This window comes from Globicephala melas, chromosome 15, assembly GCF_963455315.2.
Source record: "Globicephala melas chromosome 15, mGloMel1.2, whole genome shotgun sequence".
NCBI lineage: Eukaryota > Metazoa > Chordata > Mammalia > Artiodactyla > Delphinidae > Globicephala > Globicephala melas.
In genome coordinates, this window is record NC_083328.1 from 82,597,410 (window position 1) to 82,623,538 (window position 26,129).

The following is a 26,129-nucleotide window of genomic DNA, read 5'->3' on the forward strand; positions in this document are numbered from 1 at the left end:
TGAGCACCTACTGTGTGCAAGCTCCACGCTTGGTGCTCTACATATGTTAATGCATTACATCTTTCCGAAGAGTCCTCAGTGAAAAACCCAACTCCCCACCACCACCTCCCCAAGCCTACCTCTCCCACTTCATCCAGGATTCTCGCTGGCCTGCCAGGTGCCAGTCTCAGTGGCCTTTGGGTTCCAAGGACACACGCCCAGCCTCTGTCCAGCAGCTCTGTTCTCCTGGTGTTCTCTCCTTGGTCCGGCTTGCTTTGCTCCTTTTGCCATATGGCTCTCAGCTCAAATATAAGTTTCTTAGAGACTGCCAAAGTTGGGCTCTCCTATTATCACAGAATACCAACCGGCACTTGTCACGCTCTGTTATTGTCTCATTTGTTTGTTCCCTCAAGTGAATACAGGCTCCCCCAGGGCGAGGGTGATGTTCGATTTGTTCACCAATGAGCTCCAGGAGTAGCATAGTGCCAGGCACTTAGGGACACACAATAAGCAGTAGTCAGATGAGGAAAGAAGGGATGCATGAAAGCACAGTGCTGATGAGCCCTCTGTAAGTGGTGGCTGCGATCTATATATCTATACCTGTATATACATATATATTCTTTTTCAGATCCAGAATATATATATACTTTTTCAGATTCTTTTCCATTATAGATTATTACAAGATATTGAATATAGTTCCCTGTGCTGTACAGTAGTAGGTCCTTGTTGGTTATCTATTTTATATACAGTGGTGTGTATCTGTTAATCCCAACTCCTAATTTATTCCTCCCCCTTCCCTTTTGGTAACCATAAGTTTGTTTTCCATGTCTGTGAGTCTATTTTTTTTTTTTGTAAATAAGTTCATTTGTATCATTATTTTAGATTCCACATATAAGTGATATCATAAACCCCGTGCCCAATAAGTTGGCCCTGCCCTTGTGCCCAGGTGTCAGATGAGGAAACTGATGCTCAGAGGACCAAAATTCCCAGTGAAAAAGACCCAGAGCTGGCACCGGAAACCAGGCCACGTGTGAGTCTAGTTCCAAACTTCTATCCCGATCCAATATCCCTGGGGCCCAAACAGGTTGCGCTTCTGGATCAGTACGGGTGGTTCCCTCTGCCGCGTGCAGGCTGCCCTCTGCGCCCCACCCCTCCGCGCCGGCCCCGCCCCTCCGCCCCGGCCCTGCTCTTCCCGCCTGGGATGAGGCGCGCGTCCGCAGGGGGCGGGGCCGCGGGGCCGCGCGCGCGCTCGCCCGTCCGCCGTGCGCATGCGCCGTGCTCGCGCGCGCGCTCGCGGGAGAGGATGGCGGGGGCCGCGCCGGGCGCCATCATGGACGAGGACTACTTCGGGAGCGCGGCCGAGTGGGGCGACGAGGCGGACGGCGGCCAGGTGAGGGGGGCACCGGGCGCCCCCGACGAGGACTGTTGGTCTCCGTCGCCGGCGGGCCGGCCCCGCCCCCGCCGCGTGGTCCAAGCACAGCTCGCCCCGCCCCCTCCCGCCGCTCGCCCACCGCCCCGGGCGCGCGGCCTCTCGGGGGGCACTGGACGGTGATGCGTGGCGAGGACCCGGTCCCCCCCAGTGACGGGCTCCGGCCGCAGGGGCACCGCCTCCCAGTCGTGACCCGATCTGACCTTCCGATCACCCTGGGGCGGCCTCGGGGCCGGGTCCTGGGACTTCCTAGCCCCGCCGGGAGGGTCAGACAGCACCTCGAAGGTGGAGGATTGGGCCCAGACACACACTGCGAAAAGTAGCCATAATCTTTAAAACAATCCAACTCAGCATCATGAGGGCGGAAAAGTGGAACTTGGACTTCCGCACATGTGCTTTACTGTTTGTAAACCATACTCTTGGGCGCTCTGGCTGATGTAATCAGTCCTTGGCCTGAGTGAGGAGGAAAGGATCGTCCATCCTTGACCTTCAGGGGTTTGCTGTGGAAGCTGAGGGAGGCTCAGAACCTTCTCCCCAGAAGCCAGGGGTTGCACAGTAGGAACTGGGCGCAGTCGCTCGGCCAGGGGACCCCAACCTGATTCTCATCTGAAGACCCACCCGCAGTGATGTTTGAAACCCAGCTTCCCGGGCTCCTCCCCTGGGGCCTGGGAGGAGTTGGTCTGGAGCGGAGCCTAGGAACCTGCCTTTTAACAAGAGTCAAGGTTAGGTGTTTTGGGAACATACTGAAGTGATATTTTGAAGGAAGAAAGCCTGGAGTGGGGCGTGCCCCGTTGAAAGGGGCTGGCGGGGCACTGAGGGCATTGAAGCCGGGGTACAGGGATGCAAAGGTGGGCGCTGTGTTCCAGGAGCTGAAAGGAGGCCTGTGTGGTTAGTTGCCTGGTGGAAGCAGTGGGTTCTGAAGGGCCTTTGAGAGCTGCTGAAAAGCATGACTTGTTCAAGAGTTGGGGGCAGGGAGTGACACTCTAAGCTTCACGTGTGGGATCATTCCAGGGTGTTGGAGGCTTCGAGTGGAGAGATAGAGTCAGGTGTAGCTAATTGAAAATCTGTACCGACTAGGTGCTTTCGTGCGTCATCTCCTTCCACACTCAAGATACTGGGTGGGCTGTTAACTCTGCTCACGCTGAAAATGAAGAAAGTGAGACGGGAGGACCAAGTGACCTGCCCAAGGTCGTGAAACTCATACATGAAGGCATGGGGGTCCCACTTCGGTCTTGTCTCCATCTCCACTCGAGCAAACAGCCGGACCACCGAAGCCTTCCGGTCACAGCGCGCTACAACTAGGGCATATCTAAGGGCCGTCTAGTCACTTAACCCCACGGTGGGTGGATCTGGGGGAGGCCGGAAGATGTGTAAGGAGGCTGCTGTGACATTCAGTCCAGACGACAGAAGCTAAGGGGTACTGAAGTGCAGAGAGATCTAGGCTACATTCGCATTTTATAAACTGAGCACTCCAGTTGTTGGCCTTTGCTTAAGCAGTTAGGGATGGCAGAGCCAGGCCTAGACGCCCACAGACAGGAGGCTGGGGAGTCTCAGGTTTGCGGAACTTTAAGCATGATCCCGATCTGGCCCACTGACTCTGATAGGCTCTCCCTGATGAGAGGGGTGGACTAGATGTTCATTTCACGTTCATTCTAACTCTGACTTCATGGAGGAAAGAAAGTCAAGAAAGGTAACAGGAAGGGTGGCATGAGCTGGATTTTGAGACAGTGGAAGATCAATTTCTGTGACCCAAATTCTGTTCACTTAACCCCATGGTGGGTGGATCTGGGGGAGGCCAGAAGATGTGTAAGGAGGCTGCTGTGACATTCAGTCCAGACGACAGAAGCTAAGGGTACTGAAGTGCAGAGAGCTTACTCCGGCTGCGGCTTGCCAGTGGGGAGTGCCGAGGGACGACACTGCGGAGGCAAGCGAGTGGGAGGGTGAAGTCCTGCTGTCTTTTCTGAGGGAGATAGGAAACTTTAAGCAAGAAAGAGACATCAGATTTGTGGCTTATTAAGGTCATGGTGGCATCAGTGTGAAAGGTGACTGAAAGGAAGGAATGAGACCACGCCACTGGGGGACCATTGCAACTGCGAGCGTGCCCAAAATAAGGAAGGGCAGAGGGAAAGAGGGAAGGAAGGGCCAAGCTGGTTAGACATGTGGGAGGGAGAATTGATGGGTCTTTGGGCAGGATGTGGGAGCAGAAATTGAAGACCTCTTCTAGGTTTGTGAGTTTAAGGTAACAGGTAGAGATGATGGAGTCCTTTACAAAAACATGGGTTGTGGGAAGCAGATCTGTTTAGAGGGAAAAGAGGAGGTCAGTTTGCAATCTAATGAGTTTGCCGTACTAGTGGGACATGTGAATGGAAGTGAGAATAGAGAGTTGAATGCTTGAGTCTAGAGCTTGAGAGAGAGAGAGATCTAGGCTAGATTCTAGATTCATGAGCAGGGAAGTGGCACGACCCAGGAGAAGATGTAGTGGAGAAGATGAGTGCCCAGGGTAGAAGCCCGAGAATCCAGACACCCAAGGATGCCTCTTGGGGCAAAGGCCGGCCTTCCTTCAGAAGCCTTGCTCGAGGCTCCCACTCAAATAAGGTCCAAGAGAAGACTCCCCGGTCTCCATAGTGAAGGAATCGTATTCCTTCTCCCAGAGCACTGCTTTCAGGATGTAAGTCTGCATCAGGGGTGGGCAAGGTTTTCTGGAAAGGGCCAGACAGTAAATGTTGTTGGCTCTGCAGGTCTCTGTCACAGCTCCACTCTGCCCATTTTATAGGGGGGAAGCAGGCATAGACAATATGTTTTTTAAAAGGGGGCTGTGTTCCAATAAAGCTTTATTTACAAAGACAAAAGGAGGCTGGATTTGGCCCTGGGCGTAGTTTGCTGATGTCTGGCCTAGCTCTTACCCCATTATGTTAGGGGCAGTTACTGGTTTGTAAACTCCTTCAGCAGAAAAAGCCATCTCTTGTCTTACAGTTTCTTGGGTTTCCTGTATAGTGCTCAGTATAGTGAGTGTTCAAAAAGCATCTGCTTGTTGGTAACAGCGTTAAAGCTGGACAGACCCTGGGGTCATTCAGTCCTCTGTCATCACATCATCATCCTGTTGTGCCCTTAGATTCAGCGACTTGCCTGAGGTCGCTGCCGTGTAGGACAGGGACTAGTATCCAGGCAGGCCTGCTGATTGGAGGCAAGCCAGTGAGCTTCACTTTCTGACAGCAAATGGACAGCAAATGGCCTTTGAGAATCGCTTCCTCAGTCTTTGTTGGAAAGCCTTCCATGCGTGGCACATATGAAATAGTAATAGTGAAGACAGTAGCTAACACCTACTGAACTCATACCAAATGTCAGGTGCTGTGCTTGGCTCTTCTGAAAATTAGCTCCTGGAATCCTCACAGCAGCCAAATGGGAGTAGGTCCCGTTGTTGTCCTTGTTCAGTAGAAGAGAAATGGATGCCCAGGTGAGGTGTCTTGCATGAGATGCGGTAACTTGTATGACCGCATACACAAGTTTGCCAGCGTGGAGTCGCCATACAATCTCACTTGGTATGATTCTGGATTCCATTTTCTTAGCCACTCGTTACTTGTCCAGCATACTTCATGAGATTGTCATGAAAGTCAAATGAAATGACATACGTTGAACTTTTTTAAAAAATTAATTTTTGGCTGCATTGGGTCTTTGTTGCTGTGTGTGGGCTTTCTCTAGTTGCGGCGAGTGGGGGCTACTCTTCGTTGTGGTGCACGGGTTTCTCATTGTGGTGGCTTCTCTTGTGGAGCATGGGCTTCAGTAGTTGTGGCCTGCAGGCTCTAGAGCGCAGGCTCAGTAGTTGTGGCGCACGGGCTCAGTTGCTCCGCGGCATGTGGGATCTTCCCGGACCAGGGCTTGAACCCGTGTCCCCTGCATTGGCAGGCGGATTCTTAACCACTGCGCCACCAGGGAAGTCCGTGGAACACTTTTGACATGGACAGCGTTATACGGGTTTAAGGTGAGATAGCAGGATATTTGTAGTAATGAAGAATAGCCTGGCTCTTTTTGCCAACAGCAGGAGGAGGATTATGGAGAGGGAGAAGATGATGCCGAGGTCCAGCAAGAGTGCCTACATAAATTTTCTACCCGGGATTATATAATGGAACCCTCCATCTTTAACACTCTAAAGAGGTATGTGAGAAAAGTTGTTTGCACTGGGAGGAGAAAGTTGTGTAATAGACCCAAAAGCTGATACGTGAAATTCAGAAGAATGCGGTACGGGAATGGAAGGCCTCTAGGGGTCCCCCCACTTTAGAAGCCTGAATAACCTGTCTTCCCCCTCACCCTGCCACGGCTGTCCATCCCCATGCCCATCTGCGTCCATTTGAGTGTCACAGCTTGTTTGTTCCTCTTTTCTAGGTATTTTCAGGCGGGAGGGTCTCCAGAGAACGTTATCCAGCTCTTGTCAGAGAACTACACTGCTGTGGCCCAGACCGTCAACCTGCTGGCCGAGTGGCTCATTCAGACAGGTGCCGTGTGGGGGTGGGGTCCTGGCCCTTCCCCCAACACAGTACAGAGCCGCTGGGTCATCATCATGCTGATACACTGGAAAGGCCTTCTTTGTCTTCCTGGTTCTTTCTGTTTGTTTGTTTTCCTGGTTTTTAACACCTCTGTCAGTAAGAAGTGAACTTCTTACCCATTTTCATCGGCTTGGTTTTTATCTTTGATTTAATAATTGAGGTTCACAGATAACCCGCAAATGTGATTCTCATTGAGCTGTTTTCCCTACCGTGTTGTAGAAGTAGAGGATTATATGGCGTATGTTCAGTGTGTCATCTTTAAGAGGTCTATTATAGCAAGCAGAAATCATGGCTAATTTAGGACTGGGCATGATTATGGCTTTTAGCTACTATGATCCAAGTAGCGCCTCACTGTAAATCCTCTGTGCTGAGTACAGATGGCATCGTGGGGTGGGTGCTGCCCGTAAACGAGTTGACTCCCTGCTGTCACAGTCATCACACATGAGTGTGCCCCCTGGCTGGCATCTGCTCTGTTCTGCCATGGGGGAGGGGGGGTGTTTTTCCATTTTGGCAATTTGTCCTTGTTCCTAGCGAGGCTTCGAAGATGTCACTGTCCTTTCCACGTAAACAAGCATCCTTGTGTGTTTCGCCCTGGACTCTTTTTTGGGTCTTACCATCGAATATGAGTAATATTAATTTTTATAAGAGGCCCCAGATCCTAAGTGGTCAGAAGCAGTTCTGTGATATCTGATTTGCACGTAAACTTTTGATCTGTCGACTTTTTCTAAAATAACACAGTGAATTGAGAGATTGCCACTTTCCATCTCGTGGCTTGCATTTTCTTTCAGGTGTTGAACCAGTGCAGGTTCAGGAAACTGTGGAAAATCATCTGAAGAGTTTACTGATCAAACATTTCGACCCCCGCAAAGCAGATTCTATCTTTACTGAAGAAGGAGAGGTGAGGAACCTTTTTCCCTTTTTTAATTCCAGCTCCTAGAGTCCTCTGCTGATTCCACCTCACGGTGGAGTGTGGCGCGTTGTGTCAGTCAGGGCTGGAGCTTCCACACGCTGCGGGGGTGTTCGGGGCTTGGGCTCGGCCGCCCGGCCACCAAGCAGCCTCAGCAGCCCGCGGCCTGCTTCTTCCTGTGTCGGGGACCGCGGCAGAGCCAGGAGCCCAGGGGCTCTTGCTGTGTCTGCTGCCACGACGTCACCTTCACTTAGGCGAAAGCTAGGCCTCTTACCTTGCTTTTTGTTTGTTTGCTTGTTGTCAGACCCCCGCTTGGCTTGAACAAATGATTGCACATACCACGTGGAGAGACCTTTTCTACAAACTGGCTGAAGCCCACCCAGACTGTTTGATGCTCAACTTCACTGTTAAGGTAGGAAGAGTCCTAGAGTCTGAGAAAAGGTGAAAGTATTTATGAATGAGGGTGATTTTGACTTGGTTGGTTGTTGGTCTGTGTCCTTTGAAAAGATCCTACGTGCTTTATTTGTAAAGGTTTTCGTCATTTCACTTTAGTAAGTCATAAACATCGAGAAAGAGAAGCATAGACTTTGTATGTTTGGGGATCGAGTGGACTGTGTTTTAGGATTGGGCAGGAACAGGGGACAGAGCCTTGCGTTCGGAGAGGAGCCTCTAACAGCGCCTGGTCCATCTCCTCCGTCTCACACACGAAGACTCAAGGGTGGGGGGCTTGACTGGGACCACCAGCCTAGTTAGTGGTGAAGCGGGGACCCGAGCAGAAGTTTGAGACCCGCGCCCAGCGCCCGTCCCTCCTCACCCCGGGCTCGGCCAGCGGCTGCCTTCCTGTGGGCGCCGGGCACGGCTCGCCAGCACCGTGTGCGCTTACTTCCGTGTTGCAGCTTATCTCCGACGCAGGGTACCAAGGGGAGATCACCAGCGTGTCCACGGCCTGCCAGCAGCTGGAGGTGTTTTCTAGAGTGCTTCGTACCTCTCTAGCTACGATTTTGGACGGAGGCGAAGAAAACCTCGAAAAAAATCTCCCCGAGTTTGCTGTAAGCGCTTTACTTGACCTGGCTCAGATCAGGAGGAGGCCGTTCGCATGGGGCCATGCATCTTCTAACGGGAAATGCTCTTTACTGTGGAGAGTGTGTGGGGCGCAGGGCACCTTCCCAGGTGGGGACTTGCGTGCAGAACTGTCGGAGTCCGACTCTTCTGTCTGCCTTTGTCATTGCTGTGGTCCTGAAACCCCACACACTGCCTCCCTGCCGTCTTCCAGAAGATGGTGTGTCACGGGGAGCACACGTATCTGTTCGCCCAGGCCCTGATGTCCGTGCTGGCCCAGGAGGAGCAGGGGGGCTCGGCCGTGCGCAGGGCCGCACAGGAGGTCCAGCGCTTCGCCCAGGAGAGGTGAGAGGCTGCCTGTCAGCTCGCTCTCGCCCCTACCACATTGCCCTGTGTCCACAACCGAAGACTCTAGGTCCTCCTGTTTTTGACAGATAGTGACAGATAGGTAAACTTGCTTTTACCCAGTAGAGCTGGAAAGTCGGGCTAGTATTAAATACGTGAAGAGAGCGCTTCGTAAAGTTTTGCTTCGATGAATATTTGGTAAACGATTTGCTTATCGTTGAATTCACTGTACTTACGAACCTAAGTGTGTTTATGAACCTGAATTCCCAATATATTGGGATTCATCAGTGGCACATGGCAGCAGTCCTGAAATAGCTCTTTAGTAGTCTGATGGTTAGATCGTGGTCCATATCTTACAGAACAAAACTAGCCCCTATTAGCTTCATTGTCTACTAATGGAGGCTTAAGATACTTAAGAAGTGCGTGGTTCCTTTTAGGAAGCCTCTGAGCTGTACTGAAGCATTCTTCCCCAGTTAGCTCTAAATGTTGCTTTCATGGGTCAGTTAGTAAACGTACCAGTGGATGAGAGAAATATGAAAAAACAAAGGGACCTCAACAGTTCAAAGCATAAATCTGAAAGAAGGAAGGAAGGAAAAGGAGAGAGAAGGAAGGAGAGGGCAGGACAGGGCGCCACCTCATCAATGATGGGATGTACGATTTTTTTTCATCAAGAGGCCATGACGCCAGTCAGATCACGCTCGCACTGGGCACAGCTGCCTCCTACCCCCGGGCGTGTCAGGCCCTTGGGGCTATGTTGTCCAAGGGAGCCCTGAATCCGGCCGACATCACAGTCCTGTTCAAGATGTTTACAAGCATGGACCCGCCTCCTGTTGAACTCGTGAGTTGCTTTTCATTTTAACCTTAAGGTGGGACACCCTCAGTGCCTATCGGAAGTATATTCCTTTGGAAAGTTGTTCCTTTTAATTCTCTGAAGTCAGCGAGTGCACATTCCTATTGAAATGTTTCTGTCCTCTCCCTGGTCCTTCCTCATCACATCCTCGGCCCTCACACACCCTGAAGCACATGCAGTGGTGGACGTGAGTGGGCCCTCCTGCCATGGGTGCGTGTGGACTTACCTGCCATCTCACTCCTGTGTTCCTTTTCAGTGTGTTTGTGTGTTTCTCTTCAGATCCGGGTGCCAGCTTTCCTGGACCTGTTCATGCAGTCACTCTTTAAACCAGGGGCCAGGATCAACCAGGACCACAAGCATAAGTACATCCACATCTTAGCATATGCAGCGAGCGTGGTGGAGACCTGGAAGAAGGTACTGTCAGTTCTGAGAACTCATGGACTTTTTTACGGAGCCAGAAACCTCCTCTCTGTGGTGTAATTTGGGAATTTTGGCTGCAGGGAATCACGGGCCCAACTAGTGTCAGAAATGTCTTTTCTAGTGTTTCTGCATAAAATAAGTCAAAGTGCTAAATGTCTCAAGGAAAGGTGCACAGCATCTACGATACTAATTTAAACTGTAATTTGAAGTGTGGCTAAAGATACGAAACCGATTCCCTAAGCCACTGACGGACGCCGGTCTCCCTGACGGACGGTCTCGCTGTGTGACGGGGACACTTCAGAGACAGGGACGGGGGTTTGCAGAGAGGAGGGCTGAGGCCAGGTTACCCCAACTGCAAGGACGCGGGCACCGTCGGGATTCACCGCCTTCATGTGTTTTCAGAACAAGCGAGTCAGCATCAATAAAGACGAGCTGAAGTCAACATCGAAAGCTGTTGAGACTGTTCACAACTTGTGTTGCAATGAGAACAAAGGGGCGTCTGAGCTTGTGGCCGAGCTGAGCACCCTCTACCAGTGTATCAGGTGAGCACGTGGAGCTTCTAACCCTGACTCTCCGGGGAGGACGGGTTTGAGCTTTCATATTAAAAGCTCAAAAAATAAAACAGATTCAGAGATACTTATTCATCGTATTTATTTTCTCTTTCGTAAATAGAGGGAGAGCACTTTCAACTGTTCTAGCAGCATGAGTAATTTTCAGGTGTTTACTTGCCAGAAGTCTGTTTGCAAATTAGACTCAGAAAAAGGAAGACCAACCAGAATTACAACAGTTGACTTGAAGAAGAGGCTCTATTTACAGTAAAAGTTAGACCAACAAAGTACCACCTAGACAGAAGTGGTGGGTGTCACGCCAACTGTTTAAATAAGCATTCACTAGAAAAGCTGACACACAGGGTGGCCTCTTAGGCATTTGAATCTTCCTCCGTTAATTTGTCCTACTGACAAAGAGAGGCTTTGCTAAATAAAGGTAAGCTTCAGCCCAGCCCACCAGGCTCGTGGAGTGTGGCGTGAATGGTCTTTTCCTTTCAAACCAGCAAAGTTGGTCCAAAGTCAGCTGAGCGTGGGATTCGGGTTCTCGAGCTGCGCGTTTGAGAGGACGCTGGTCTCGTCAGCCTGTTCTTAGCTCATCGTGTCTCCCTGGCAGAGCACGTTGTAGAGTGACGTGATGGGCTGGCTTGCGTTGGTGTTGTTCTGGGGTTTGCCCTTTAGAAAACTTCGTGTAAAGGAAGCGTTCTGCCTTGTTTACCTGTAGGTTTCCAGTGGTGGCCATGGGTGTGCTGAAGTGGGTGGACTGGACTGTGTCAGAGCCGAGGTACTTCCAGCTGCAGACGGACCACACCCCGGTGCACCTGGCACTGCTGGACGAGGTAGGGGCTGCGGACCTCCCAGCTCCGGTCCGAGGCTCTCGCACGTCTGTTCCCCGCCTTCAGAAGGCAGTCCTTCCGGAGCTGGTTATTTCTGTTCTAAATGAGGAGTTTCCTTTTAAGGAGCTAGTTTCGTTGACTCCACAGATCTCTCCGTTTTTATCAAGTGTCCCTGAAAGGATGAGGAATGGGTCAGAGGCTGGCCGGCCCTGGGCCGAGTGCTGGGCCCGCCGTCCTCAGCCGCGAGCTGTCTTTGGTGATGGTTCTCTGGGGCCGGCAGGGAGCCCAGAGGCCTGGCCATAGCGCTCAGGGTGGCTCCCTTTGGCCTCTTTGTAGATCAGCACCTGCCACCAGCTCCTCCACCCGCAGGTCCTGCAGCTGCTGGTGAAGCTCTTCGAGACAGAGCATTCCCAGCTGGACGTGATGGAGCAGGTGAGCGGGCAGCCCGAGGGCTGGGCTGCACAGCGGGAAGGCGGCCCCTTTCTCAGCCTTGTCGCCCCACCCGTGCAGCTCGAGTTGAAGAAGACCCTCCTGGACAGGATGGTGCACCTGCTGAGCCGGGGCTACGTGCTCCCCGTGGTCAGTTACATCCGCAAGTGTCTGGAGAAGCTGGACACCGACATCTCCCTCATTCGCCACTTTGTGACTGAGGTCAGCGCGCGCCGGTTACCGCTTCCCCCGGCAGCGCCCTTCTTGGCTTGATGTAGTCATCTGGTACCGCACTCCGGAGCCGTGCCGTCGGAGAGTCACGGTGATGACAGTGACACGGATGCCAGTCTACCAGGCACCTCCTACCTGCAGGAACAGTGTTTTACCTGCCTGGCCCCTGGGCGTCTTAATGTCGGAGATTGTCGGCAGGAAGCAGAATGGCGGGGGTTGGGGGAGGGGTCTCGCCGCACTGTTGCCGTCTGACTGGTAGTCGGAGCCGCTCACAGGCTGTGCTCCCCGTAGGTGCTCGACGTCATCGCGCCCCCCTACACCTCTGACTTCGTGCAGCTTTTCCTTCCTATCCTGGAGAACGACAGCATCGCCGGCACCATTAAAACAGAAGGTGAACACGACCCTGTGACAGAGTTTATAGGTAGGGTTGGCGTGAGCGTCTCTTGGCTGCAGTTTTCGATGTCATTGTTTCCCTCCTGCTTCTAACCCAGTGCCTGTTTTCCTTCCGTTTGCTAAAGCTCACTGCAAGTCTAACTTCATCTTGGTGAACTGATTCAGCGCATCCTCCAGAGCTGCAGCAGAACATTCCAGGAGACCCGCTGTGGAAAAACCCTTTCCAGAAGCTATTGTTGAAGAGGCCCAGTCAGCGTCTTGGAAGTGGGCTGTGGTGGGAGGAGGTGGATAACTTTTTTAAAAAGGAAGATGTCAGCAGTGTAACGGCTACTAGGAACAGTCCCGTCTCCTCGTGAGTCCAGGGCTGCCCCCAAGTCCTGTTTACAGTATTTCCCCAGTAGCGGAACTAGGTTCCCGTCACCTCTTGGGATGTAGCCAACTGTCAGCCCCGGGGCGGGGGGTGGAAATTCAGAAACTGAGACACTTAGATGAACTATTTTCAGAGTTGATTGATTTAAGTTTTCTCACAAGGCTCCATTGGTTAGTTCGTATCATTGCAATTGCTTTCATTTTCCGAGAACAAATAAAAAGCCCTTCTGCGGTTGGAAGGTGTAGGTCCCGGTGTTAATGTTGTTTTCGTGTGTAAATAAAACACTCAGATTCAGTTCTGCTGTGAAGTGTGCATTTTATTCATCCCTTGGGCAACTTGAGATCGCCATCCCCCCTCGGCCCCACCATTGACTGCAGGGTGACAGAGGAACTGGTGATGACAAGTCTGAAATGTTCCACCTCTTAAATACATCACAGACCACAGTCGCCAGATCATTTATTGAAGAAAACGGAGGTCACATCATTCGCTGCCTGGTGGCTCACGCTTCTTCAGGTAGATGGTGCGCTGCCGTCCTCCCGGCAGGAAGCCGTCCTGTGCAGGTGCTGGGTCGTCCCCCCGCCGCGACTCCCCGCCCCACCCCAGAACGCGTTCAGCCCGTGCGGCATCGCGGCGGCCGTCCCTCCTGGGCGCCCAGGGCCGTCACCGGCCATCACGTATGTGACCGCCAACCCCCAGTTCCTTCAAACCACGGCAGTACCACCCCAGTGCCCGTGAAGGTGGGATCCCCTCTGGTTACGGCTCATGCGATCATCTCTTTAAGAGCCGCTCCTCTGGAGACGTCTGCCTTAAACGATGGGGTCCCCGAATGTGCAGCTCTCCTCGATGGCGAGGTTGTAGGCGGCACCCATGCCACCTCTGTAGGCGCTGGTCACGATGCGCATCCAGCCCCGCTCACCCTGTGAGGAGTGGGACCACGCATCAGCTCAGCTCCCGTCTGCGCTCCGAGTAGACGGAGCCCCTCCCCTCCTCACTCAGCCTCAGGCTCGGGGGGTCTGCAGCGTCCCAGCCACCCGCTCGGCTGACCCTTCCCTTTTCTGGGACCCCTGTTCGGAAATAGCTTTTGTGAAATATTCAACTTGGTTAATATTCAACACGAGGGGTGCATGGCCCTGTTCTGCCGAGAGCTAATTAACTAAAATGTTTATCGACTCTTTAGACCAGATGACTCGACTACCTATTAATATCCCCATTTATAGTCGTTTAATAAAAAATATTGACATTTCATCACTTCGACATAAATCACCATCCCTGGGCTTCCCTGGTAGCGCAGTGGCTGAGAGTCCGCCTGCCGATGCAGGGGACGTGGGTTCGTGCCCCGGTCCGGGAGGATCCCACATGCTGCAGAGCGGCTGGGCCCGTGAGCCATGGCCGCTGAGCCTGCGCGTCCGGAGCCTGTGCTCCGCAACGGGAGAGGCCACAACAGTGAGAGGCCCGCGTACCGCAAAAAAAAAAAAAAAAAAAAAAAAAATCACCATCCCTGATTTCATAACAATGAATTTGTGTCTTCAGCTGTTAATGGTTAATACTAGGTCTTAGAAACGAAAATTCTGCCAGTTAATTTAATTCCCCGGGTTTTTGACTCAACTCAAAAAGTATTTTTGAAGAAACTCCACGGTATTACTTAGGAGAGCCGAAAGTATGGCAAGAAAAAGAATGAGATGGTTGTAAAGGCATAAAAGCTAGCTAAATGGAAACTTCTAAAGCAGCACTTCTCAGCCCCCATCCCCCTCGGGAGACATCTGTCAATGTCTGCAGCCGTTTTCTGGATGTCACAGCTGGGGAGCGGGGAGGAGCATCTGGCGTCTACCGGGTAGGGGCCGGGGAAGCTGCAAACGCGCTACGAGGCACAGGACGGGGACAGCCCCCGTGCAGCGCAGGAGGACCTCACCCCACGTGTCTGCAGCCTGGAGCCCCTCTGCTCAGGGTCACGGTTCTCAGCTACGAAACCCCCAGAACCATCCAAGTGAGAGGAGTCGCAGTGGAAATGTCTTACCCATGGTTCGCCCCACGAATTCCGGACGATCCAGTACTCCGTCCCATGGCTGACACCCCAGCCGGCCACGGAGACTATGTGGTTTATGTAGGCCCTGTTGCGGTATTCAGCATAGATGCCGCCGGTGTAGTTAGACATCTTCTCCGTTGCCATTATACCGCAGCTGAGAGCAAGCAGGGAGAGAATGAGCGCTTTCAATAGCCATCGTTGACCATTGTTAGGAAGAGCCGTGTGGATCCAACTTAAATAACACGCACCTGATGATTCTGCCCAAACTTCTGTAGTTACTCACCTGGCATCCTCCCTACCAAAGCTGTACCAGCCGCCCCAGAGCACTGGCTACACTCTGGGAGCTGTCCATGGATGTGTCCTTCCCCCACAATAATCCTACGAGGCGCACATGGGCTACTGAGCTTTACTTTTGAGAAAACTCACGTGGCAGCTGTCTCCAGCCCTGTGGGTAAAGTTGGCCAGAAGGAAAGGGGTGAAAATCACCTGGGTCCCGTTTACTAGAAGCGTGCACGCCCTCTGCGGGCAGGGGTCTCAAAGCTCACCTGATGGGCCCCTTCGCATAGATTTCTGCCATCATCTTTTCCCTCCCGGAGACGGAGCCGTAGTCGCCAACTTTCCAGAGGGTGTAGTTCTTGATGACGTGGCACTCTCCGAATTCAGTGCATGTTCCACACTGGTTAAACTTGTCACACTCTGGGGACAGCACGGAAAGTCAGCGTGAGGCCATTTCCCCGTTAATCCCTGAACAAAGTAGCACGCCCAGACGCAACCTCCACTTGTCTAACTGAAGGCTCCATCCATCAGCTAATAATGGAAATCTTCTTGCCCTCGGGTGTTTAATTACCCTCTGCTTTCAGCTGCAGGAGTTACAAAAAGCCTTTCCCCGGGCCTCGGTGGAAAGAAACGTTAATTAGCACACAGTAGGTGCTCAAAAGCTCCACTTTTCCTTGAAAGCCGGGACAAAGGCCTTTGCACAATACTCTACAGCTGAGAATAGAGTGTAATTAAATTATTCACTTTTAATAAGATTGTACTGTTTCCCCACGTTTGGGGAAAAAATAAGCATTTTCTTATTCTTTCGGTCTGAGAAGGTATAATAATTAGGCCTCAAAAAACAGTGCAGCTATTAGATCTGGAAGACTCCACACCGTCTCCTGCATCCTTCCTGGGCCCTAGACAGTATTACTTCTCACCTTGTCCATCCTGCCTTGGCCCACAGCACCACTTTCTACTGCTTTCACATTACCTATTTCTGTGATAGTTTTGTATCTATCCAGGCTCCTTCCCCAAGACATTAAACTCCTTGAGGATTAAACTGTTGGTTTAATTTGTCCCTTGGACACCAAATGCCCAGGACAACCTGAAAAAAGGTGGATCTGTGGCCACATTTGCTAATACAAAGACAGGACTACTGGAACTTGCCTGGTGGCGCAATGGTTAAGAATCCGCCTGTCAGTGCAGGGGACATGGGTTCGGTCCCTGGTCGGGGAAGATCCTGCATGCCACGGAGCAACTAAGCCCGTGCACCACAACTACAGAGCCTGCAGTCTAGAGCCCACGAGCCACAACTACTGAGCCCACGAGCCACAACTACTGAAGCCCACGCGCCTACAGCCTGTGCTCTGCAACAAGAGAAGCCACCGCGATGAGAAGCCCGCACACCGCAACAAAGAGTAGCCCCCGCTCGCTGCAACTAGAGGAAGTCCGCGTGCAGCAACGAAGACCCAACACAGCCAAAAAAAAAAAAAAAAAAGACAGGACTACTTATTGCAAACAATCAGGTGCCGATGAGTTCCATCTGGCCCTGTTGTCCCAGGTGGGCTGGAGGGGCCTGGCCGAGGACAGACAAGACCAGCTCTGGGTGGATCAGGGCTCCGAGGACCACGGGGGCCCTCCCTGCTCCCCTTCATCCTGGACTCTTCTTCTTGGTTCTCTGACGCCTGCTGCATCTATCACTTCAACAACTCACTGGACCAGTTTGGGGAGATGCTTGCTGGCCGGGCAATACGGCCTGGGAGGCAAGGCGGGGGCAGCCTGTGGGCGTGGGATGGCGCCTTCAGAAGGTACAGGGGCCTGAGCACACCTTTTACAGATGGAAGGGGGCGCAGAAAAGCCCCCCGGTCTCCCCACACACACCCCCGTCCTCCCCACTCCTGTCTCAAAAGGCCTTTTGAGTTGGTCTCAGCTCTCTGCTCTGGTTACGAGGGAGCTCAGACAGGTGACTTAAAACTACCCACTGTGGGGTTAGGGTTTGGGCTTTTTCTTTCCTTGGGTTTCCAAGGGGAGCACCCTGAAAGGACCGTGCCGACTCCAGGGCCCCAGGCCAGCTTGCATCCGCTGGTCCGTGCAGCACCCTCGGCTCCAAATCCACCCAGACGCAGGCGGCCGGGACCAGGGTCTCGAAGCAGGCCAGGCCAGCCTGCTCCCTGCCTGCTCGCCACTCCCAGCTCCTGGAAAACACTCTTCCCTTGATGAGCGATCCCCTTACAAAGGGCCATGAAACCACCAAAATGCCAACACGTCAAAACCCAAACACCAGGGCCCGGCCTGGGTGCCGGGCACGCAGGATCCCAAGTCCTTTTTTTGTTGGTCTTCCCACCAAGGATGCCAGGCCCCACCTTTCCCGTCCCCCCGTCCCACTAGACACACAGCGGCAGGGGGCTCCCAGCTCCGTCCCACCCTTCCCAGGGCCCCGGCCACGAGAGAGAGAGAGAGAGAGAGAGAGAGAGAGAGAGAGAGAGAGAGAGAGAGAGAGAGAGATATGAGCAGGCCCTACCTTGGTCCTTGGCCTGGTAGTTGTTACAGGTCTCATCGGGGATGCCGTGCCGGTGGGCGTACTCCCACACCGGCAGGTCATTGCCCCCCTCGCACGAGCCAGCATTGCCGCAGTCGATCACGTGCTGCACGGACAGCAGTACGGAGGGCCACGCTCCCTTCCTCTTGATGTTGATCCGGTCTGCGGGGGCAGCACCCATGCTGGTCAGCACCCACCCCACTGCCTGCCGCCCCGGGGGCCAGGCATCCCTCTCTGGAGGGCCCTCCCCTGCTCCCTGGGGTCCCTGCTCTCCAGAGAGGCCTCCCGGGCCCTTCCCGGTACCGATGCCCACCCTCCCCCCACTACGAATGTCATCTGGGCAGGGCCGGGCATGTCCTGCCTGAAGGCTGGTAGATCCCCGAGGGCACCGGGGAGCCAGACTAGGGGCCAGTCGGCGACCCCACTCTCACTCCCCACGCGCCTGGGCCCACACACCCCACGGGGCAGCTGGGGACGGCTGAGGGCAGCCACGGCCCCCTGCTCCTTGCCCCCCTTTCCCTGTACAGACAGCATCCTGTGGGGCCCTGCAGCCAACCATACCACGGGCCCGCCACCTTGCTTTCCGCCCTCCTGGAGCGAAGATTCCGCAGCCGCCCACCTCGTGGCCGCATCCCGAGTTCCCACCTCCAGGTCAGAACTCACCACAGCTGCTCCTGTTCCTTCCCTGATGACGGCGAGCAAGCGGCCAGGCCCTCCACCCAACAGCAGCCCCCTCCAGGCGCCCCCTTCCATCCTTCCCTCCTGCAGCCCCAGGCCCCCTACACCCCTGGGGTCACCTCCTAGGCCCTTGGGCCCCCAGGGCTCTACATGCGGCCCCACAGGGCTTGTGGAACCCACGGCCGGTCACCAGCACGTGCCCCAGCCCTTCCCCCAGCGCCCCTGGACGCACCGCCCAGTGCTCCTCCGTGGACCCCCTTGTGCGGGTGAGCACCGCCCTCCAGCCCCCGCAGGTCTCCCCAAGCTCCTCAGCAGCCTCCCGCCGTGCCCGCCCTGGGCGCTCGAGCCTCCTCCCCGGCCTCGCTGACCCTGCAGCTGACACTGCTTCACCCAATACCCTCCCGCCTGAGGGTACCGGCCCGTTCTTCAGCTCTTGGTGTCCAAACTGGGTCCCAACACGGAACAGGGAGCCAGCTGACACAGGCTCTGCGGGCAGGTCAGGGTTTTGTTCTATCTGCCTGAAACCTCGCAGGGCTTCAAGCGGAACAGAAAAGGGACCCGGCCTGGGTCTGAGCTGCTCCACCAGGAGAGCAGCAGGCGGACCAGGCGGCAGCTCCGCAGCGGTGCTTGGAAGGTAGAGTGCAGCCCTGCGGCCCGATGTTCTGAGGGTGGAAAGCAGGAGGCCGGCTGCCTCTGGGCCTGGGCCTGAGCGAGGGAGGGATAGCATTCTCCTGGAGTGATCAGGGAGGCCGGGGAAGAACCGGTTTGGGGGTGAGGGTGGTGGCAGAAAGGAGGAGCACGTGAGGTTTGAGGTGTCCCGCGGGGGGGCGTGAAGGCCGAGTCCAGGTGCAGGGTCCCAGGGAGTCCAATGTCCAGAAGTTAAGCGGGGTGGGGGTGGGGGATGAAGTTGGGGCCGGTGAGACAGAGACTGGGGGCCTGTGGCTAAAGGCGAGGAAAGCATTTCGGGGAGGGGCTGATCGAGCACAACAGGGCGGGGCGAGGCCCAGGGGCAACCACCAGACCTGCTCCTGACGGCCCCCGAGCCGGTGACCTTGGCGAGGAGCTGGCAGGCGACTGGAGGGGGTCGGGTTAGCAGGGAGAAGGTGGGGACTGCAGGCCCCTCCAGGAGCCCAGAAGTGGGGTGGCGGCTGGAGACGGGGTGGGGTTCAGCGCTGGCCAGGTCTGAGCATCGGCAGGGATGGCCTTGTCCAGGGGCTCAGACGCTGGACGGCCGGGGACAGGAGGGAAGGTGGCAGCTGGGCCGGGCACCGTGGAAGTCCCCTTCTGGGGGCTTCTGTTTTCTCAGTGAAAGAGGAAGAGGACGCCTGCTGCTAGGGAGGCCGTTAGGGGTTGGAGAGCAAGAGGGGAGAAGCAGTCATCTGCCCAGGAGACTCCACTCCAGCAGGTGGAGGGCGGACCTCTGAGCAGGGACACGCCATCGCCTCCAGGCCCCGCCCTCCTCTACAGATGCAAATCTTGGCATGTGATTCCCTCCCTAAGATCCCTCAGGCTTCTGCCGGGCCCCTCCCCTGGGGGTAGGGCCCCTGGTGACCTTCTCAGCTTCCCCCACCCACCCTTAGGCCCCTGCCACAAAGGCCCTCTCAATTCCTCCAGGCCAGGGAGTGCGCCATTCCTGCCAGGCCTTCGCCCTGATCCTCTGGCTCGAGGCCCGCCTACACCCTGCCTGCCTGCCCGCCTTGGGCCCCTGAAGTCTCCCAGCGGCTCCAGGGGTTAAGCCTCTGCTCCACATTCTCCAGGGGCCCTGTCCCTCTCCATCCCGGTCAGGGACCTCCCCAGCTGCCCAGAAGAGCTCCTACAGCTTAAAATGGGGCTCAGGGGGTTCCCTGGTGGCCCCGTGGTTAGGACTCAGCGTGTTCACTGCTGTGGGCCGGGGTTCAACCCCTGGTTGGGGAACTAAGACCCTGCAAGCCGCACGGTGCAGCCAAAACACACTTTTTAAAATAAAATAAAATGGGGCTCAGCCTAGCCGCCCCCACCCTCCTCCTCCCTGAAGAGCCAGAAGTGCAACCCAGCCCCCAGGAGAGATGGGGCGGGGCCCCCACGAGGCCCTGCCTGATGCCCCCAGTGCAGCTGGCTGGCCCCGGGGTCCAGACGCCAGCCCCACCCCTCATCCTACAGACAGCCCAGCTTCTGTGCCCTGCTCCCAGCTGTCACTCCCATAAAGGCCTAGTCTCCTGACCTCCCTGCCGGAGCCTCAGTTTCCTCATCTGCAAAGTGGGAGCAATCACAGGGCAGCCAGGAGGCTTACATGGGATGAGCCGTCCAGCATAGGCCAGGGGCGGTAGCCACACACTGGCTTAACACAGTGCCACAGAGCAGGAGTTCGAAAGATTCCGGCGTGACTGCAGGCTCCCGGAACCCCGAGCTGAATGAAGGCCCAGGCTGGTGTGAAGTCCCCCTCCCTCCCCTACCAAGGCAGGCCCAGCAGCCTTCTGGAGCGGCGCCGATTTCGGATCCCTCCCCGCCCCCCAATCCCGGCCTCGAGGTTTCCCGCCCTCGCTGCAGCCAGGCGGATAAGGCCCAGATGAGGAAACAGCCAGCCTTGCTCAATGTTCCAAGCCCAGGGCTGGCATTCATTTCAAATATTAACTACGCTGAAAAGCAGCTTCTCTTCCGCATACCCAAACACCAGCAGGGTGTTCGGTGAGTTTGTGGTTTGAGCCCCAAGAGCCTAGCTCACAAGCTTCGGGACAGATAAGCCTCCTGGGAGCCGTTTGTCACAGGTCTTCAGTCCTGTGACTGCCGAGCATCCGCTCCCTTAGGCCTGACGCGGACACCCCCCCATGCCAGGCTGAGTCCTGGCACAGAACTGCAGGCCCCCAGGACCCTGGGCTGCAGCTGCCGGTACTGACAAAGAAGGCAGCTGGACGGGCTCTCCTGGCCCACAGTCAAGAGGGGCCGAAGTCCCCGACCTACCCGCCATGGCACTGGTGCTGCCGTGGGCCCAGCAGGAGCCACAGTACTGGGGGATGTGCTGGTTCCTGGTGACACTGGCGTAGTTGACCCCATTCACGTTGCGCCAGTCCCAGCTCTTGGGCAGATCCGATAGGGACAGGTACTCGTGAGGCCGGGGATATGTCCTGGGAACAGACCACCACCACCGGAATCAGCACTGGGGCCCCTGGGGGTCGGGCGCGCAGGCACCTTCCCCAGCGCCCTCTCCCTTCCCCAAACTGAGAGCGAGCGGGAGAGGGCCATCTCAGCCAGGAGACGCCCCTGCCCGCTCGGAATCTCAAGTGGGCAGGGCACACACGCGCCCCCGCAGTGCAGGAACCAGACCGCTCCGCCAGCGAGGCTCCAAATGCCAGGGCGGCGAGGCTAGCCTGCCTCCTGCACCGGTGCGCCTCGTCCAACCCCGCAAATGTGAAAGGGCGCGCCCCCAAAGCAACGGGGCTGGCCTTGACCCTCAGAGGTCAAGGGAGGCTGGGCGTCCTGGTTCCTGGCACCCCAAGGAGGCGGCAGGGTCCCCCAGGCGGGAGAGGGCGCGAAGCCCCGGGAGATGGGCAGCCCCTGACCACCCCCCAGCCGCCCCGACCTGCGCCCCAGCTGGGTGAGCTGGTCCCCCCGCAGGGGCCGGTAGCAGCCGCGGCCCGGGCGGAAGTGGAGGCCGGCCCGCGCCGCGCCCGCCGGCAGCACGAGCAGCAGTAGCACCAGCTGCGCCGGCCCGGACGACGCCATGGCTCCCTCGCCGGCGCGATCTGACCCCGACTCGAATCCCAACTCGGATCCTAACTCGGATCCCGCGCCGGTAGCTCCTCCGCCAGCCTTCGCCCCGGCCGCCCCGCCCGGCCCTTAAGGTGGCTGCGCGCGGGCGGGACACTCCCCCGGGGCGGGGCGCGCGGCTGCCCCCGGTGACCCGGCCCCGCCCCGCCCGGCCGCCCGGCCCGCCGCCCGGACTCGGGTCGCGCGCCAGGCCTCGGCTGACCCCAGACCCGACCCGGCCACCAGCCACGAGCCTCCCATCCGTCAGACCTCATTCACTCTCGGGCATCCCCACCTTGGATTCTTGGGACCCTTGGCCCTGGAGAGGTGCCCCTCTCCCCGCATCCCACGTGGGCCCAGGCCTCCGGGGATGGGCAGGGGGTCTCCCCGCAGGACTGTGCCCTGGTTTCATGTGGGCCTGAATCATTAATTCTACTTTCCAACTTCCAAAGCTGCTGGGTGAGGTTTCTGCTGACAAAGTGCTTCATCTTCAAACAGAGAAACAAAAGCAGAAGTGGGACCCTGGGGGCCTTGGTTTCGTAACTCAAGAATTTCCCCTCCCCCCGCTCCTCCTGAGTGGCGGTCACCTGAGCTGAGCACAGAATGGCCTCCCTGGTCCTGGGAGAAGAGGGTCCAGGCTTTTTGCTTTAGGGCCCACAGCCTTGGCTATAGGGTCCTCAGATGCAGGGACCCTGCTCTTCCCTGGACGACATGGGCATCCCCACACACCCACCCCCTCTTTCCCTCTGCCGACACCAAACCTGCAATCAGAAACCACGGTGGCTGCCCCGTGGACTTCCAGCCATTTCTGTGACGACCCTTGGAAGCCCTGGGGCACCCACGGAATCCCAGGAGGGCTTAGTCCCTGCTCCTGACACGCTATTGCTGAGGCAATGTATAGACACGGCCTCTACCTATTGAGGTCTATGTGTTGAGGTGTCTCTCTTTTTTTTTTTTTGCGGTACGCGGGCCTCTCACCGCTGCGGCCCCTCCCGCTGCGGAGCACAGGCTCCGGACACGCAGGCCCAGCGGCCACGGCTCATGGGCCCAGCCGCTCCGCGTCACGTGGGATCCTCCCGGACCGGGGCACGAACCCGCGCCCCCCGCATCGGCAGGCGGACTCTCAACCACTGCGCCACCAGGGAAGCCCGAGGTGTCTTTTATCTTCCTGGAAAGTGGGCTCCTCCGAACCCTTACTGTGAGTCAGTTCCTGGTTAGGAGGTGGGATGGAGCTGCCCACCCTCCACCCCGATCCCGTGAGAAAACGTCCAGGTTTGAGCAGTGGGGATGGGGGCACAGAAACCACGTCTGCAGAGGCTGATTTGCCCGAACAGGTGTCCTGGCCCTGGCGCCAAAGCCTTTCCCTTCCCTCCGGTGTAGCAGGTGTGGGAAGGGAGTTGCCAGCCAGGACTTCCCCTTCCTACCCCTCTTTCCTCCACGGCCAAGGTGAGTCAGCCAATCTGTCCTCCATCCACATGAGGAAACAAGCCGGCATGGTTGTCCCCGTGACCCCCGTGACATCTGTCATCCAGGTGGGGTCTTCCTAAGAGGTGGGTGTTTGGTCTCCTCCAAAGAACAAGCTAAAACCTCCTAGTTGCTGAAGAACGATCAGAATGGTCCCAATATTGCAGGGTGACAAATATTTTGGGGCCCCCCAAGTCCCCATAAGCGGTCAGGGCCCAAGAGGTGCAAAGTCCAACCACAAGTTTTATAACATGGGACACAGACGGTCCCTAGGCCCAGCCTCTGATGACTGCTGTGAGGTCTGGGGCTGCATCCCTAACGTTGGGTGAAAATCATGTGCCGGGTTACAAGCTCTTCGGTACCTGCCGTGTTGGGAGACCTGGATGTTCTGAAGGCGCCCTGGGATTCTCCAAGGAGGTCCACGTGCGTCAGTGTTATGACAGGCAGGGCCGGCGTCATGGGCTTGTGACCTCTGCCGTCAACAGGGCCCAGAGCACTTGGTGTGATGCCGGGTTGCCCAAGGTGCCCTGTTTTCGTTTTGAGCCTTAGGTTGCAGAGCTGGGCCTGCCAGATGACTCAGCCTCCGTAGGCCAGGGCCTGCAGCAAGGGTCAGAGCGGGGCTTGGGGGTCAGGGAGCACTCAGCCCTGGAGAATGCAGGTTAAAGGGAGGGACGGTGACATTTTCAGGCTGGAAACGAATAGGACATCCAGCGTTGACAGGTGGTGATACAGCAGGGTTTTCCTGCCCTAGAAGCAGCTCAAACTCAGAGAGTGACAGGAAAATCGGGCAGGAGGAGGGGGAGGGAGGCCAGACATTTGAAACCACAACTTTCAAGGCAAGAAGAAGTAAATGAGTTCTCCTGTGACCCACTCTGCTTCTTCAGAACCTGTGACGGGTCCAACGCGGAGCCAAGCCCCTGGACCCTTTCTTCCCCTCTGAACCTGGCTGTGGTCCGCCGATGCACGTCCACCTGGCCCACGGCTCTGAGGGGTGAGCTAGCCGCGTCACTTTAGGGGTCACTGAAACCGCACTGGGTCCCTTAGAGCTGTGTTCTGTTGAGGGAGGGGGCCACAGCCCTGACCACCTCTGTTAGCCGAAGGCATTTGGCCCTAGGAGGTCTCTGAAGGCGCACAGGTGAAATTCAAACGCCGCGGGGATGGAGGGAGAGGAGAACCTGCTGGACTGGCTGCCCGGCTCTCCCCGAAGCAGGTGCACCTGAGCGGCAGGTTGTGCGGTCCCTTCCTGGCACCGCTCTGCATGCCTGTGAGGGCAACGTGCAGATCATGACTGTCTCATCCGCCTGGAACAGAGGAGGTTCGGCAGGGCCCCAAGGTCAGCTGCCCTCAGGCCATCCGCACCTGTGTGTCCCCGTGCGGAGCACATCTAACGCATACTTGAGACTCAGACCCTTCCCTGAAACCAGGACAAAGGCCTCTCCCTGGGAACCCGGCCGGCATCCCTGCACTCCCGCCCCCTGGGCTGTGTCCACAGGCAGATACAAATGACAGTCTAGAAGGCTCTCCCGTCTGGGAAACTCTTTTCTCATTTGATCCTCCAAACAACCCTGTGAGGTGGGAATCCGATGCTGTCACCTATTTTATAGGTGGGAAGACTGAGGCTCCAGAGAGGTTGAGAGACCGGTACTCAGCCCAAGGCTCACGGGTGGCGGGTTTGAGTCTAGTCCCTTTTTTCTTTTTTAATGCCCCGTAAAGTCTCCTGGCGAACATGTGATCCAAGGCCACGACGCAAAAGCCTATTTGCTTCTAAAAATAAGGTTGACTTGTCCCCTCGTCCCAGTAAAGAAATCACACACTTTACAGGTAGGCCAGGGCCGGCCCGGTCTCCCAACGGGCAGCAGAAGAACAAAGGTGAGTTTTTGTTTACCGTGGAATCGCCTCGAAGTCCTCTCCTCTCCTTCCTTCGTGCCATGTTGCTTGCCCGCACCCGGTAGGCTGCAGACATTTCCTATGGCTCCACATTCCTGAGCTGAGCCACATCCTGGATACCGCATCTGTCATTAAAGATGCTGGCGGTGACAGAAGGCAAGTCTGGCTCGCAGGGCACCGTGGTCCCCTCGCCAGCTGCAGGCTCGCCTCCATCCACGTGGCCACTGGGTCAGATGCTCACGCTGACCCTCTGCAGCGAATGTGGGTCAAGTTCGTGGTCCCCAAATGCCATCGCCACCACACCCTCTGCTGGCCGCACAGCCTCACTTGGGGGGGAGCTCGGCTCCTGGGGGTCCCATTCCTGAGTATGTCACACCTGTCAGTAACACCTCAGAACACGCTGGCCACCGCCCACCGGCTAGGTCACGTCCAGCCCACCCAGGTGCTGGCCCAGGAGCCCTTGCAGAGCGGCCCGGGCCTTTCACCTGGTCCAGTCTGCTGGCACTCTAAAGGACAGTCGGCAAACATTGCTGACCACCTAGGATGCGCCACGCCACTGACCCAGCCCTGGGGGCACAGGAGTGTCAGTCCCCGCCTGCCCAGGGCGAATATTCTAGCAAGGGGCCACGTGGAAACAGAGGCTCGAAGAAGAATGTGCTGGCTACAGAGCAAATGGGGCCTGGTAGAGACAGGGCCTCGCGTATCTGCTCTGGGACGTTCTCTTAGCCATCCAGTGAGTTGGGATTGACTGATGAGGACGTAGCCATGGAAAGTGCTGGACCTTTCAAGCAGAAGGGAGAGTGTGTGCAAAGGCCTTGGAAGGCCAGCACCCGTGGTAGGGGCGACCAAGTGGCAGCAGAGGTGGTTGGAGAAGAAGGCGGCAGGGCGAGGTCCCGGGGCTGTAAACGCGCCTCTCAGCTGCTGGCGCTCTGGGATCTAAGACCATGCTGCCCGCTGCCCGAAGGCCGCTGCCCTCGAGGTGCAGGGCTCCTCGTCATGCACCGGTTCCCACCCAGCCCTCCCCGTCCCTCCCTCCCGCTCGGCCTCCTTCGGCTCCCTCCCTGCTTCCGACCGTGGGCTTTTCCCATCAATCTGAACAACATATCAGCTGCGGTAAGAGCAACGGTTTTACCCTGGTGGCCGCTAGTTTCCCTGGAGAGCAGTGGGCGCGACCTTTTGTGTTCTATGAGCTCGCTCTGGGAGGATGGATGGAAGGTCAGGTA

The 26,129-nt window shown here is 56.4% G+C and overlaps 2 protein-coding genes across 7 annotated transcripts; one reads left to right on the plus strand and one right to left on the minus strand.

Moving 5' to 3' along the window:
• Nucleotides 1–1,252: 1,252 nt before the first annotated feature.
• NELFCD (negative elongation factor complex member C/D) lies at nt 1,253–12,628 on the plus strand. Of its 6 annotated transcripts, none has more exons than XM_030841742.2 (15): nt 1,253–1,369; nt 5,445–5,560; nt 5,789–5,898; nt 6,738–6,847; nt 7,161–7,268; nt 7,753–7,905; nt 8,130–8,260; nt 8,933–9,098; nt 9,390–9,524; nt 9,933–10,072; nt 10,800–10,914; nt 11,248–11,343; nt 11,422–11,562; nt 11,863–11,992; nt 12,090–12,628. In XM_030841742.2, exons 1-15 carry the CDS (start codon nt 1,283–1,285, stop codon nt 12,122–12,124), a joined length of 1,773 nt encoding a protein of 590 aa, XP_030697602.1. In that variant the 5' UTR covers nt 1,253–1,282; the 3' UTR covers nt 12,125–12,628. The 6 variants fall into 6 exon arrangements, with proteins under 6 accessions (XP_030697602.1, XP_060140558.1, XP_060140557.1 ...); XM_060284575.1 differs by having other exon boundaries at nt 11,281–11,343; XM_060284574.1 differs by having other exon boundaries at nt 8,133–8,260.
• On the minus strand, nt 12,089–21,657 carry CTSZ (cathepsin Z). The gene is made up of 6 exons (XM_030841744.2): nt 21,389–21,657; nt 20,770–20,933; nt 17,137–17,316; nt 14,903–15,053; nt 14,349–14,511; nt 12,089–13,251 (listed from the first exon to the last, which is right to left on the minus strand). Exons 1-6 carry the CDS (start codon nt 21,529–21,531, stop codon nt 13,141–13,143), a joined length of 912 nt encoding a protein of 303 aa, XP_030697604.1. The 5' UTR covers nt 21,532–21,657; the 3' UTR covers nt 12,089–13,140.
• Between the last annotated feature and the right edge of the window lie 4,472 nt (nt 21,658–26,129).